Source organism: Micromys minutus (genome assembly GCF_963924665.1).
Source record: "Micromys minutus genome assembly, chromosome: 33".
NCBI lineage: Eukaryota > Metazoa > Chordata > Mammalia > Rodentia > Muridae > Micromys > Micromys minutus.
In genome coordinates this window covers 19,016,730-19,033,000 of record NC_137968.1, presented here as the reverse complement: position 1 = coordinate 19,033,000, position 16,271 = coordinate 19,016,730, and the positions used below count along the sequence as shown (strand labels likewise).

The following is a 16,271-nucleotide window of genomic DNA, read 5'->3' as shown; positions in this document are numbered from 1 at the left end:
AAAATGTTGCTTAAAAAAAAAACATTTGTTAACTTACTTACCATGCATACAATATTCTGCCTGCGTGTATGCCTGAAGCCCTAGGAGGGTACCAGATCCCATTGCAGATGGTTGTGAGCCACCAAGTGATTGTTGGGAACTGAACTCAGGACCTTGGAACAGGCAGCCAGTATTCTTAACCTTTGAGCCATCTCTCCTTCCTGCCAGTGAAGTTACAGCTTAAAGGCAGCTTATAATTTGAATGTCACAGGAGGAAACTGCAGGTGCCTCTGCTGCATGCTTTCTTGTCTCACCTGTTACTTATGGACACTTAAATAAATAAAGGGTCAAATAAAGGAGGGTCTACACTGAAAATCTCAGGGATGTCCTGGAAGGCCCTTTCCATACTTGGCCTTGGATCAGTTGTAATAAAAAGACAAGTCTTCAAAAGGTCTAGGGCTAATGAGATGCCTCAGCGGGGAAGGTGTTTTCCACTTGAGCCCAAGTGACCAGTGTTCACGGAAATTACGTAGAGGTTTGAGGAGAGACCCAACTTCATGAAGGTTTCATCTGACTTCCACATGTGTGCCGCAGCGTGTGCATCTGAACGGATGCATGTCGTCTACATGGATAGGATGATAATAAGTAAGACTCCCCACAAAGAAAACAAAACGAAACAACCTACCCTTAGGCTGGAGGTGGGAAGATACAGACTCTAGGCAAGGAATTTTTTTAAAAAAGCCAGTATACAGAGGGTGACTTGTAGAATGACCAGGACTATGCTTGTCATGACAGTAGAGATGGTACGGAACAGAGCCGGGAAAGGCCAAGGCAATTCTCATTTCCAACGTGCACTTTTGTATGTATATATGTATGTATGTATGTATGTGTGTATGTATGTATGTGTGTATGTGTGTATATATGTGTGTATGTATGTATGTATGTGTGTATGTGTGTATATATGTGTGTATATATGTATGAATGTGTGTGTATGTATGTACGCATACATATATGCATGTATTTACTGATTTTGCTATTTTGAGATAGAGTTTCACTAAGTAGCCCTGGATGTCCTGGAACTCACTCTATAGACCATGCTGGCCTTGAACTCTGAGATCTGCCTGCCTCAGCCTCTGCCTCCCAAGTGCTGGGATTAAAGATGTGCCCTACCAAGTTTCCCTCTCTTTGTCTCTCTGTCTCTCTGTCTCTGTCTCTCTGCCTCTCTGTCTCTCTGTCTCTCTCAAAGGGACAACAGCTCAAGTTTCTCGGGGTTATTAGATTAGAAAGGTTCTTACATGGCTCAGACCATCTTTTCATTTTTCTTTCTGTTATTCTCAGCTTAATTTGCCACTGCTATCAGAGAATGGATTGTGGCCCCTGTTTCTCCTGATTCACACAGGAGCTGCTGATAGCCCGAACTTGCACATCCTTACTGAGATGTGTCTCCGCAGTGAATGTGCAGCTCTGACAGCTGCCTTCAGTGGAAAGCTTGGTGAGAAGGACCCCACCTGATAAGACAAGCTGTCGAGTGGGGTCCAGTGCTCCCCACGGACAGCACACTGAGAGATCTCCCAGCTTAGCATGCACACAGGTATTTTAGAGGTCAAGAAAGGTCCAGGGAAGATGTCAGTGAGGACCACAAACATGGGTCATAGACAATATGAAGGTTTCAGTACTGGCTGGGACCTCACGAAGAAGACAAGACAGGGTGAGCAAAGGCTTCTGTCCATCCTGTCAGTCGTTTGGATTGCTGGGCTTGTCCACAGACACAGTTCAGTGGGAGTGATCACTGTTTGGATTTATTAGACATTGGTTTGATTGATGACACCTAAGCACCACCCTTAGAGAAAGAACACTCATTCAATTACACGTTTTTCATTATTTTCCCCCTTTGCTATGAGACTTTTTTCTTCTATTTTTTCCCTTATAGCCGAGCATGTACAGTTGATAGGTTGGCCAGAATCAACAGAAAAAAAAAATGTGGTTTGCGGAGCAGAGGTAAGACATCGAATTGCAAACAGACATAATTTGTTAAAAACAGAATTGATGTGGTTTGTATTTATTTCAACATCTGTCCCTGGATCGACTGTGAGAAAGCGTTTCACATCTCATGGTCTAGTGAATCTATTTGTTAAATGTCAAATGATGTGCTACCATAAAGGCTAGGATTGGGTGACACTGATTACAGTTGACCGAGGATGAACTAAATATCCAAATAAAGGGCATTGCTGCATTTAAAACTGTCATTACTTATCTGTTCTTGTGCAGCCTGCTTTTTCTCGATTTTAAACACAATATATGTTTTGCAAAAATCCTAAATATAGAATTTACAAACAGCATGTTATAAATAATATTTGCTAAGGCATGTATATGTGTGTGTGTATGTATATATATATATATATATATATATATATATATATATATATATATATATATATTGACATATTTCATCCACCTCCATGTATGGAGAACAGAAGACAATAAACTGAAAGGCCAGACAATTATCTGATTTCATAAAATGTTGCAAATTTTAAGCTAGAGGATATTTTTTTGAAATGCAATTTTTAAATAAATCAAACTCTAACGTATTTGGCTTTGTTTCTGGGCCGCATCCACTGTATTGATAAACTTATTTTCTAATACCAACCCCAATTATTAACCTCCAGAATATAGTTTTTTATCCTGTCACCAAATTACTCTTTCCTTTCAACATCTTTCTATTTTTGTATGTTTATTTCTCCGTAAGATTTTCAGTCCTCTTAACTTGGTAAAATTAGTGGTGTTTTTCTCTGTGAGCGTATTGAATATTTAGGTTTAGGATGAATTAGTATTTTTATTTTCTGGTATTGATATTTTTGTCTTTAAAGTTGAGTCCCCTATGACTTACCTAGATTTTCCTAGAATTGTGTTTTTCATAAAGCTTTAGATTCTTCTTCTTTAAGATGATTGCATTTTTAATTGTGTGTGTTTGCACAGATGCAGACGCAGTGTTCCTGGAGCCCAAAAATGTAGTCAGGTCTCCTGAGGATGGAGTTACAGTCAGTTTAGGGTTACCTAATATGGATGTTCCAAACCAAACTTAATTTCTCTGTAAGAGCAGATGTGCTCTTAATCACAAACTATCTCTTAAGCACCTACTTTTTAATCTGCTTTTTGACGAGGTGAGGAGTGAACCTCGCTAGTCTTTATGGTAGGTTCTGCATATGTATTTTTAAGTTCATATGTTGGTCTTTTTTCTCTTTTAGTTAGGTGCTATTATGAGTAGACCTTCCAGTTCAATTTCAATCGTATAGTACCCACATATGATAACTTGGATGAGTTTTTATCATATCACATTCTTTTATTTATTAAACTTTGATTGGCTTTTGAGATTCTTAGATTATATCATATATTACATATCATATATCATATAGTATATCATATATGCAAACAGTGATATGGGGTTTGTTTTTTTTTGCCAAGTGGCAGTTATGTTCCAGTAATACCAGATGGACATGGATTTTATGGTTAGAAAAGACTGGGAAAGTGCTCTGTTCTGATCACACGTGCTTAGACTGGGTTTGAATGCTCATGGCTCACATTTCCTCCAATTTTGGTGGTGGCGATAGCAAAGTCTGGCTATGCAGCCCAGGCTGGCCTTGAATTCTTGTTTCTTCTTAGTGCTTGATTATAAGCTTACCATAAGCAGGCTCGGCTAGCAGTATGGAGTTTAAAACCATAAATGAACTCTTACTTCTATAGGGATACTCAGCATTGCATACATATGGTACTAGAAATTGTGATCACGTGTAGACCCAACATTAGTTATTCTCTATATCCTTTGCTATCCTGACATACATTTCAAACCTGTTATTTCATTCAGTTCTCGTTTCAATCTGGATTTGTCATTTTACAGATAAAGAAACTGTGGTTTATGTAAGTTGGGGGGCTGGAGAGATGGCCCAGTGGTTAGAGCACTGATTGTTCTTCCAGAGGTCCTGAGTTCAATTCCCGGCAAACACATGGTGGTTTATGTAAGTTGGGCAATATGCTTGAGGTAACCATGAAGCCAAGCTTCTCATCCAGAGTTTGACTGCATTTCCACCCCAACAGCGTCTAAGTGCCACTCTGACATTAATGACATGGCTACTCCCTAAGCCGCGGCTTTTTGTCTCTTACTTGAACGGCAGTGTTGTCTGACTCTCCGTGGACCAATACATCTGGATCCTGCAAAGGTAGATGCTTTGAGCTTCAAGAGGCTGGCCCTCCAGACTGCCGGTGTGACAACCTATGTAAGAGCTACAGCAGCTGCTGTCATGATTTTGATGAGCTGTGTTTGAAGACAGGTATGTGATTTCTGGATGCCTCCCACCTCTAGCAAAACGCTCAGTGATACGGAGCTTGTTTTGCACCTCTGCTTTGGCCTGTTCACCCAGAGGGTTTCAGTTCAGTTCTTGAGTGACCGATGATTGTATGAAGCACATACTTAGTATGAATAACTTGGCTCAGCCATTCTTGGCCCAGTCAAAGAAGGCACTTTCCAACTGCAGGTACTGTAGCCTGAAAGTCTGAGGTTTAAAAACCAATTCTCTGCATTCTATGGAGATGGAAAAGATTTACAGAATCAACCTGGGATCTTGTGTGCTGGGCGCCTCTGAAATCTCCTAAAAATTTTCCTGATCTTATTTATCCAGTCATTAGAACATATGAGCTATTGAATGAATTCTCACAAGTCAAGGGCAAAGTAAGCTTTGGGATTTTGTTATCATACTTACTCTGATTTCAAAGCCAAACAGTTCTAGGTAGGCCTTTCTGGGGTATCACTATCTCTGTCTCTGAGCAAAACCTCCTGTGATCTACCTAAGAAGAATCCCTGCTTTGAGCACTGGAAACTGATTTCTTAGCTCCCCGGACAAATGATCACTTCTGTGCATGGGTGGTATTTTGGAAAGCCCAACTTACCATTGATATTTGTCTGGTCTTTTTTATGAGACATCATTTCCTTTACTTAAACCGTAGTTCCTGATTTATTTGCAAGTCAACTTAAATCCCCTTACTAACTGGGACGTATTTTCCCCACAGCCTGCAAAGCATGATGGCTTTATTGGGTTGTGTAATTCATTTTCTAAGCATGTAGATGTATTTTTGTTATGGATTTCTTCAGCTGTAATTCTGCAAGCTTGGAGATGTGGCTCTTGTACATTGAGGGTCTGGGTGGAATAGACATCCCTCAGAGCTCTTTGAACCTAAGACATAAATGCAAACCTGCAATCTGTGTGTCTGATGTGCACTGAGGATTTAAGAGCATTTATGTGCCTGCCTGACCTTGGGCATCTTGTCCCCAACCTTCCAACATTCTGCTCTGAAAACTCTTTGCAAAACTTAATGCATCTGTGATTCTAGCTCTTTGAAAATAACTCATGCCATTTTTTGTATTTAATACACACTATAACAGCATTCTAAAAAGCACGTTATTCTCCGATGTCTAAAGCCATCAGGTATTGAATGTGGAAGAATCAAATGTCAAATAACAATTAAAAAGTTGAAAGGGGAAAAGAAATGTTCTTAAGGTTCTGCTAGGCCCATACAGGAAACAAGCCTAAGATTTCAGTATAAACTCTCTCTGGATATTGTATTTGTATTTATGTGTGTATTTATATACACAATCATGTGGGAGGCAGTATCGTTCGTTTTAAACACTATACTTTCAAATGGCAGCATAGCATTCCATGATGCAACTGGAACGGAATCCATTACTACTGCACCTCCGTCTGTGCAGTCACTTAGCAAGGGCTTCTCTTGGTAGAATGTCATGAAGGAGCAGCCTTGCTTTAGAAGAACGCCATTGCTTCTGCTCAGTACCCATCTTAGAGGATGAAGGCTTGGAGTGTTCAAAGATGCTCTCCTTGATGCTTAGCCAATCTGTCAGCAGCCTTCTGCTGCTCCAGCCCCACCGTTGCTTCCTTTCCCATGGCTGAATGATGGTGTCTGTTGGTTACGTGCATGAGGTCTGTCTTTCCAGGAAGATGGAGCTCTTGTCTTTGGCACTTCACTATACCCTTAGCACCTAGAGGATGGTAAATGATGAGACAGACCTATTATGGGAACTGGGAAAAACCAAATACCTGGTTTATCCATGGAAGCTCTTCACACCACAGTCCTCGATTTCAAGAACCACAGTTCACTTCCACCACCATTCTAAAGACATTTAATAAGTGTTCATTGGCCAGCTAAAATGTGGTGGCTAGTCTCACAAGTCTTATGTCTAAGATGATATATAATAAAAACTGATAACTAATTTCTAATCCTTAAGACTTGTATCATTAAAAAAAATCAATGAAAGATACAACCCTAGGGCTGGAGAGATGGCTCAGTGCTTAAGAGCACTGACTGTTCTTCCAGAGGTCCTGAATTCATATCCGAGCAACCACATGATGTCTCACAACCATCTGTAATGGAATCTGATGCCCTCTTCTGGTGTGTCCGAAGACAGCTATAGTGTACTTACATACACAAATAAATAAATCTTTAATAAAATTTAGAAAATGTGACCCTATCACTCTGATAAGCATGAAAAGGTTCCTTTTTGAGTGTTTCTTTAAAGAACTGAGCACTGGCCTGTCACATTCAGTCAGGAATTATATTTTCCTTTTTATCTCCATTTACCTCCTTAGGAGGCCTTATGTAGACAGCCATTTTGGTCAGTTGGGATTTTGAGGGGATTAATATTTCTGTATATTTATTCTCTTTGTGGTATTCAGGGCCATTCTGGAAGGGTGGGGGAACCCTTTGTTTGACTTCTTGGGTTTTGCTTTTGTATGAGAACTCAGATATGCTGCGAATTTCCACTCTGCTTTGAACAATTAGAAATTCACTCTATCTGTGCGTTCTCCAGGTTCGTCCTTGGCCTCTGGCTGACTCGGGTTTCGCAAACAGATTCAACGATGTGGGCTTCTGGCTCTTTCTGTTGGAAGCCCTTGTAAGCAACCGTGGCCTCTTTTGTTTGGTTTGTGCACGGCAGTGAGTGTTTCCCTGTGATGATTTCAGCTCGAGGCTGGGAGTGCACCAAAGACAGATGTGGGGAAGTACGAAACGAGGAAAATGCCTGTCACTGTTCAGAAGACTGCTTGTCCCGGGGAGACTGCTGTACCAACTACCAAGTAGTCTGTAAAGGTACCTGCTTTTAGACCTCCTTGAGCTAAAGCATCCTGATTGTCTGTCTATAACATGTTGGATGTGAGATCTGGAGGTCAGAAAGAATTGTAGTTTTTTTTTTGTTTTTATTTTTTTTGTTTTTAATTTACTTCTTTTATTTATGTGAATGTTTCCCCTGCACGAATATGTGTGCATTATGTGTGTGCAGTATCCGTGGATGTCAGAAAAGGGTGTCAGAGTGCCCGGAATGAGATTCAAGGATTGTCATAAGCCACCATGCAGGTGCTAGAACCAGAGTCCTCCAAAAGTGCAACAAGTGTTCTTAACCACTGAGCCATTCCTTCAGTCTCTGTATTACACTTTTTCATTTTTATATATCCTCTCTTAGTGGTCATCTTCTGAATTTCATCGATATGAAGCGACAAAAAGTAAATCAGCATCTCAAAATTAGATAATAATTAAGATGTTTCTAAACTTTCTGTCTCGGTTAATATCAGGTTTCTTAGCATCAGAGCCTGGAATTTTGTCCATGTAGTTTATTAAGAAACTGCTCTATAGGAAAACCATGTGTGGAAGTCAGGGTTTGAGTCTTGCCTTGAGTGATGGCTAACCTGACCCAGTTTAGAATTACTTGGGAGATGGGTCTCTTTAAATGCTTATGGAGGAAATTAACTTGATTCCTCAGTTGCATTAATTGATGTGAAAAGACCCATGTTAAAAAAAATGTTTAGATTTTTAAATTTTATTTTATGTGTATAAGGGGTGTCTTGGAGTTTTATTGGTGTGAACAAACATCATGACCAATGCAAGTCTTATAAAGGACAACATTTAATTGGGACTGGCTTACAGATTCAGGGGTTTAGTCCACTATCATCAAGGTGGGAGCATGGCAGCATCCAGGCAGACATGGTGCAGGAGGAGCTGAGAGTTCTACATCTTTATCTGAAGGATGCTAGCCGAATACTGGCTTCCAAGGAGCTAGGATGATAGTCTTGAAGTCCACGCCCATAATGGCACATCTACTCCCAACAAGGCCACACCTACTCTAACAGGGCCACACCTTCTAATCGTGCTACTGCCTGTGCTGAACATATATAAACCATCACAGTGGGTTTATTTTGAATGCATGTATGTGAGCCACGTGCATGCCTGGTTACCATGGAGGTCCGCAGAAGGCGTTAGATCCCCTGGTATGGGAGTTATGGATGGTTTTAAGTTACTACGTAGGTGTTAGAATAGCGTATGCTCCTAACCATTGCATGGTCTCTCCAGCCCCAAGACACGTATTCTTAAAGTAACACGTATAGCATTTGTTCTTTGGTAGTTTCATGCACCGTACACAGTACTGTCTTCCTCTCATTTTCACACCCCTTCTATTCCTATCCACCCCCCCCCCAAGGACATTTATATCAATATTTTTTTTTGTTTTGAGACCCACCGGAATAAAACCTTGTCCACCTCTGTGACTTAGGCTTACCTACCCCTCCCCAAGAATTCAGCAGCGGCCAGTAGGTCACTTTGGTTCCCTCTCAGGATAATGCTTAGTCGTTGCCAACCTCAGTTTTATGCAGACCCATTGCAGGCAACACGGCTACATGGGCCCATGACTGCCCTGGTGTTGCCGTGCTCAGAGGATAACATTTTACAGCTCTCCCTCCTATCCTCTATATTCTTACATTCTTCCCACACCTTCTTCCACAATGTTCCCTGAGATCTAGACACAGGCAGTAGGAGCGTTTAGCCAGGAAGACCCCCGTCTTCACTGTGGGCTGATACATTTCCTAGGGGGACACCTGGAGCTCAGTAGCAGCACGCAGTATTTGGTTCTGTGCCTTCTAATAGTGAACAAGGTGAGAAGGGCCTCTCCAAACCCCTGCTGTGTTCCTTTCCTTCTATGGTGGACTTGATCCGTGGGCTGAAATGAACCCCTTCTCCTCGGAGATGTTATTTTCAGGCGATTTTATGATAGCAGCAGGGAAAGAGACCCCGTTGCAAAGAGTAAATCACAGTAATTTGGAGTGATGGACCGTGAGTTTTGTTCCCTGTGCATGCAAGTTGTTCGCTAAGGCCTCAGCAGCACCCCAGGATTCAGTGTGCTTGTCGGCGAAGACACTAAAGCATCAACAGACTTACACCCCAAATTTTACTTGTATAGTATGTGTGTATATGCGTGTTGATGGCAGAATGCAATGCTTTTGTGATTTTCATGGTCTGTGGCCTCCAGAAAATATAAAAGATACAGCTCCTCATATGAAAGTGTTTCAGGAACCACACCAGCCACTTAGAAATGTTTAAGCAAAACAAAACAAAGCAAAAAGACAACAATCCATGCCTTTTCATCTATACCACGTATTGCCTTAACGTAGTCTTTTTCCTGGTCCAGACTATTTATAAAGCACTTCTGTTAAATGACTTCAGGTAATGACCAGGGAGATGGCATGTGCAAGACCAAGGATCAAACCCCCAGTTAAGAGATAAAGGAGAGGGTGCTGCCGAGATGGCTCAGTGGTTAAGAACACTGGCTGTTTGTCCAGAGGGCCTGGGTTCAAATCCTGGCAACCACATGGCAGCTCACAACTCCTTGTAACTCCAGCTCCAGGAAGTTCTAGCCCCAACACCGTCACACACATACATGTAGGCAAAACACTCATGTGCATGAAGTTAAAGAATAAATAATTTTTGAAAGGAAGGAAGGAAGGAGGAAAGAAAAGATTTAGAAGTTGTTTTTGTAAGGTATAAATGGTTCTGGAAGCTGGCCTTCCCTGCTGTTGCATTTTGAAGTCTCCTTTAGGGGTTATACTTTTATTTTGAAGTGCAACATTCATCAAAAAATTATTTCGCCTATTCTTTTCATTTTTATGCAGTAAGCATGACAGGAAAGCACAAAGGCTACCAGGAGAAGAGCCCTGGATGTCATTCGTCACTGGATGGTGACAGGCTAAGGCCATTTTTGGTGGTTGAAATTCTGATTTTAATATTTTAGTGAGCCTCATGTGCAGCCCTGGGTTGCTTGTGCTTGAGAAAGCTAATTCAGTTTATTACCCAGCCTGCCTCATCATCCAATAGCTAAACGGTTTTGGACTGGGGAAGACCTGCAGTATTCTTTATACAGAAGTTTCTGTGGGATATCGGTCACAATTTTTATGTCTGTTCAATATGCAATTTTTGTCCGCCTTAGAAAACTTAGGGTAAATTTTTATTGATAATTTTCCCTCAAAGAATGGCATCTCCATATCTTTTGTGTTGCTGTATCAAAATATCAGAAGCTGGGGCCTTTTTAATGGATAGGATGACTCACAGTGTAGAGGCTGAAAGTTTCCTACTGGGAGGTTTCTTCTGTTTGGCCTTTAATGATGACTACTGGGTTACATTGTAACAAGGCAGATTCTATTTATCACGAGGAAGGAAGATGTTCCATTCTTATGGGAACCAATGAAGTCCCAAGAGACACGCACTAATTCCTTGTGAGAAAGGTGCTCCCACAACCCTGTTTCTTCCCACTAGGCTCTGTCTCTTAAACATTCTGGAACTTTAAGCACCACCACATTAGAGATGGATACCGTAGTTGCTGGATTTCTGGGTATAAACCACAGCAGAACCCTACTTAAGTAACAACATTGGGCTGAGCCAATAATGGCTTGGTGAAAGTATGAGCTCTCCTGGAATCCACGTCAGAAGCTAGGCAAGGTAGTAGATGAAGACAGTCAGATCCTGGCGGTTCATTGGTCAGCCAGCCTAGCCAATCCAGGAACTTCAGGTTCATTGAAACACCTTGTCTCAGAAAATCAGATGGATAAGGTTTAAAAAAAAAAAATCTTAGGGTTTTATTGCTGTAAAGAGGCACCATGACCAAGACAATTCTTGTAAAGAAAAATGTTTAATTGGGGCTGGCTTACAGTTTAAAGGTTTAGTTCATAATCATCTTGGTGGGAAGCATGGAGGCAGACACGGTGCTGGAGGAGCTGAGAGTTTTCTCTACACCCTGATCCTCAGGTAGCTGGGAGGGGATTGTGTAGCTACACCGAGGATGTAGATGGAGCATAGGAGACCCCAAAGCCTATCCCAACAGTGACACACTTCCTACAATAAGACTGAATGTTGTACTAATGCCACTCCCTGTGGGCTAAGCATCCAAACACACGAGTCTACGGGGGCCAAACCTATTCAAACCACCACAGATAGGTGACAATAAAAGATGTAAGATACAGACCTGTGGCCTTCACACATACAGGACACATGTTCTCAGATCTCCAGGTACGGTAAGAGGAAAAGGCAGCTCGGGCTTTGATTTGTAAATTTAAGACCATATACATGCTCCTCAGAAAAGTCTCCTTTGTAATATTTTATCTGTTCTCCTTGGACATTATCATCACAGCAGAAGCCCTTTCTCCATCAGAAGGGAAGTAGTGTCGTGATTTCTATGGCTTTGAGATCTTTAGTGGCAGGGGAGAGAATGTTCCAGCTAATGACCAAACAGTTTATTTTTGGAAGGAAACAAACATGAAATCTTGTCCACTGACGCCACAGTTTTTTTTTTTTTTTAATTTTTTTTTTTAAATGTACAAACCATTTAGGAGCTGAAAGCTGAAATAAACACCATTTGAGGTTATTAAATCTTAGCTTTCCCACCATGTATGGGTGTACTTTAAAAGCCAGAGCAGACTCGAGACTTTATTTCAGAGTTTCTTTTTAGATGGTGTCCCATAAACAAGGACCAAAGAGGACACAGATTCTGGCATGCTCTCTTATTCTCTGGGCGGCACCTATAAATAGACTTACAATAAATATCCCCATTTTTTTTTCTTCTTGTAGGAGAATCACACTGGGTCGACGATGACTGTGAAGAAATGAAAGTTCCTGAATGCCCTGCAGGGTAAGTGCATTTTGTCTCCTGGATATTGTGAAGTATTCCACATCCCTTGGTAAACCATCACAAAAGAGTAAATACATGACTGCAGACATTTTAAGATGGAAATCCCCCTTCGACACATAACCTTGTGTGAGTGCTTATAAATACGTTGCCACTCAAGCTAGCTCAAGGGTTTTAAAAAGAATAAGATAAAACTCAATTATGTGATACTGTGTGTGTGTGTGTGTGTGTGTGTGTGTGTGTGTGTGTGTGTGTGTGACACCACTCACAGGACAATTTTGTGGAGTTCATTCTTTCAGCCTTTATGAGGCTTTCAGTGTTCCAACCCCGATCAGGAGGCGAGCAAGCCAGTTGCGGAGCCATGGTGCCGTCCTGTCTTGAAGCTTTGATGTTCTTTTTCCTATCACTGCTGCACACGCTGGAGACTCAGTGTCTGCTGTGATCTCCAGAGGATGCATTTCCTGCTGCCATTCTCTGCCCTACCACTGTGCCCCCCACGCCCCGGAGTTTTCCCGGAGTTCTATTCTTGCCTTTGTTAGTGTGTGAGGGAGGGGAGAGGAAAAAGAAGATGCTAGAACTTCTAAAGTTGTTATCCAAGAAAGTAGCTCCCACCGGATTCAGCAAAAACAAAACAAAACAAAACAAAACAACCACTTCTCTGCTAAAGGGCTGACTTACAGAGTGACAGCCACATTGAGTGACACCTAACAGCTCAACTGTGACTGATATTGGACATGTATGTCTTCCAGGAAACTGGGAGACTTCATGAGCCTTTACAATGCTTGGCAGAAAACAATGTTTTTATAAAGTATTTAGTCTTTAAACATTTCTGTGTGCATATATATTAGCCTGGGATGCAAAACTTAAGTGTCTAGATATCTTTATTTTTTTCCCCTCCTTTTAAGAATCCTAATTAGGCATAAGAGGTAGGAGAAATAAAGACATCTCAACACTTTGGATATACAGAATGGTATAAAACAATTTCTGACTGTTTATGTGGGACCCCCTTAAAATAGGTTTTACTTGTAATGTGACTTTTAATAGACACAAGCTAAGAGTTGCTCACTTAGCTTCAAGTTGTTAGAAAGAACTCTGTACATAGTTCATTACTCTCTTATGACTGACCAGCAACACCCTTAGAAGGATAAAGCACCATTTCATCCATTTTTGGCCCAGATCAATGAGTCCTTTGCTAACAGATTTTTAAAAGTTCTTAATAATTGAAATCACTTTGGAAACAACTTTGTAACAAACTTGAAGGTATGCTTTTATGGTGCTCAGGTCAGATGGAAAGAGTGTTATTGTAAGTAACCTACCTCACTCACATGTTCATCAATTTACTAATACATCTGATGAGTATTTATCAAACATGGACATGGTGGCACATGCCTATAGTCCCAGCACTGAGGCTGAGGCAGGGGGATTATGAATTTGAAGGCAGCCTAATCTATATATCTAGTTCCTGGGCAACGTGCAACTCTAGAAGGGAAGCCGTTAGCAGACAACTAAACACCAGGCTATACAATAATGTATATATGAATATAAAGAAGGTAGATTTGTCTCAACATCATGAGGGAATTTGGAAGCATGGTCAGCTAATGTCATAGAAAAGGAAAATGAGCTGAGGTTTTGCAAGTAGGTAAGGACTTTCCAGGTTAAAAATTGTTTAATATACATTCTTTTGGCGGATGTTGCTGTTTTTATTTATTTATTTTAAACTATTGCCAAAGGCCCTTACTTGTAAGGCAGGAAACAGCAACACAGTCAATTACTTTCTCTTGGCCATGGTGACTTTGCCCATTGAATTCTGAGCTCAGTTGCCTCAGATGCTATGTGGTTGGGAGCCCAGGCTTGTCCTCCTCTGTGTCTTTCTAGTTTTCACTAGTCTTAGTCACAGAGTGTAGTACATACCGGGAAAAGCCTGTGACAACAAACTCACCCTGTTACCGTTTAAGGTTTGCCCGCCCTCCATTAATCATCTTCTCTGTGGATGGGTTCCGTGCTTCATACATGAAGAAAGGCAGCAAGGTCATGCCCAACATTGAGAAACTGCGTAAGTTACTTCCTTACTCCATATTCCCAACCAGGGTAGTCATTTCTCTGCTATAGGCTTTCAGACTGTAGACACACTGTCTGTCTGTCTGTTCCTGCCTTCCCTCTGCTTTTCTGCCTTTATTCCTTCCCCCTTTCCCGTCTTCTTCTTCCTCCTCTTTCTCCTTAATACGTTTCATTTTGTTATTTAAAATAGAAAGTAATGGGTTTTTCATAGTTGAGAAAAATGAATTTTATACATGAAGTGGTTCTGGGTAGTTTTCTTGTCCTAATAACTCATTTTCTACTTCCAGGGTCCTGTGGCACCCACGCTCCCTACATGAGGCCTGTGTACCCCACAAAAACCTTCCCTAACCTATATACACTGGCCACTGTAAGTATTTATTTTCAAGTAATATATATATATATGTTATATATTTAAAGTAATATATATTATATATTTCAAGTAACATATATATATATATATTCAAAAGTATAACTTAACCCTGGAATGGGGGGGTAACTTTTTAAAATATAGAACATGCTTTAACTAAAAGGTTATTTTAATATATTATTTAGAAATTTTACAGTATATTTTTCTTGTCTCTTGGCTTGTTTCCTGACTCTTCCCAGATCATTTCTCATTCCCCACTCCCCCAAACCTTATGTTCTTTCTCTTTCTTAAGAAAACAAAAACAAAAATGGAAACAAAAGAACAAATCACTTAAAAATATGGAGTTTGACTTGTGTTGGTCAGACCTTTTTGTTTGGAGTGTGTGTGCATGCATGTGCCTGTGTAGGTCAGGGAACAGCTTTGGGGAGTCAGCTTTGTCCTTTCTCCGTATGGGTTCTGGGACGAAAACTCAGACTTCTAGGCTTGGAGGTGAAGGCTTTTCCTAGCCGATGTAAGTGGATGGACTGTATGCGTGGGAGCTGAAGAGCATATTGTTCAGGATTCAAAGAACATCTGTTTTCCTCCATTTGCCTGTGTTGTTCACAGCAAGAGCCCCTCCAAGCTTCGTGAATGATGAAATGGGATTGCAAAGTTAAGATTACAGCTCTTCCGGGCATCATTCTATCGAGCGTTCCACTCAGCTGCCAACTTCGGAGAAGTCAGTCCTCCGATAGACTGAACTTCCAAATAAGAATGTTGCTTGCAGAGCTTCTGTGTCTCTTGTTTTCAAACATTCCAAACTCTACCTTATTTTCTTGTTTCGAACATAATTTTCGATTCTTATGATCATTTAAGTTATTGATCTGAAGAAGAGATAGGCTGATAAATGGAATCTCCTTTGGAGACATGCATACATTTCAAATGAAGCAATAAAAATGTCCATTGTGTTAACTTTCAGAAGTCAAAAGGACGGATATCATATTTCTTGTCACCGCCTTAAATTTCTAAAATGACTTAAAAGCAGTTATGACTCGTATGCAAAAATGGGCCCAAAACAAAGGCTGTGTACATCTTTCCTGATTTGGTTGATTCAGTACTGTTATAAAACCTTCTATGGTATGGAGATTGATAATAGATACATGTAGATCCTTCAGTGCTGTTTTAACCATAAAATTGCTCTTACACAAAGGGCTTATATCCAGAATCGCATGGAATTGTGGGCAATTCAATGTATGATCCTGTCTTTGATGCCAATTTCCATCTTCGAGGGCGAGAGAAGTTTAATCATAGATGGTGGGGAGGCCAACCGGTAAGTCTTGACTTCTCTGTGTCCCTGGACATGTGGACCTTGAAAGCTTATGTGTAAAATGGGGGTGTTTTTATTTCTTGACATTCCATGCGTGTGTTCATGTATGTGTACATTTCTATGTATATATGTGAATATATATATATATATATATGTATATTTGTGTTGCATGTCTATATCTATATACATGTGGGTATATAATATGTACATATATACACACATATGTACATATATGTATGCCTGTGTGTATGTATACATGTTATATACATACAAGTTATGTTGATAAAAGTATGAGGTGATAAATTTCTTCTGTGGGATTATAGTGGTAGAAATGTATTCTGGCTGAATGTGACAGCTCCTAGTTGAATGAATAATCAAATATTATTGGTGTACTAAATTTGGGGATACAATAAAAAAGAAAGAGCACTGTGAGTTCCAGATATTTTGACCCCCAAGTGATATATTATAAGCAGAAAGAAGAATGACTTCTGGAGAAAAGGAATGGATTAAAACTCACGGGAAATGTATAGGTTATTTTATTCAATCCATTCCAATCA

At 40.5% G+C, this 16,271-nt stretch overlaps 1 protein-coding gene across 1 annotated transcript in view; it reads left to right on the top strand.

Moving 5' to 3' along the window:
• Positions 1–16,271, top strand: part of ENPP2 (ectonucleotide pyrophosphatase/phosphodiesterase 2) — a gene marked incomplete at its 5' end in the record, with an annotated part of 74,047 nt that overhangs the window by 1,277 nt on the left and 56,499 nt on the right. Inside the window, 7 exons of the mRNA XM_080909416.1 lie at positions 1,318–1,471; positions 4,149–4,304; positions 7,006–7,131; positions 11,926–11,986; positions 13,939–14,036; positions 14,329–14,408; positions 15,598–15,717. Of these exons, the coding sequence (XP_080765542.1) occupies positions 1,318–1,471; positions 4,149–4,304; positions 7,006–7,131; positions 11,926–11,986; positions 13,939–14,036; positions 14,329–14,408; positions 15,598–15,717 (795 nt within the window). The remainder of the gene's footprint in view (positions 1–1,317; positions 1,472–4,148; positions 4,305–7,005; positions 7,132–11,925; positions 11,987–13,938; positions 14,037–14,328; positions 14,409–15,597; positions 15,718–16,271) is intronic.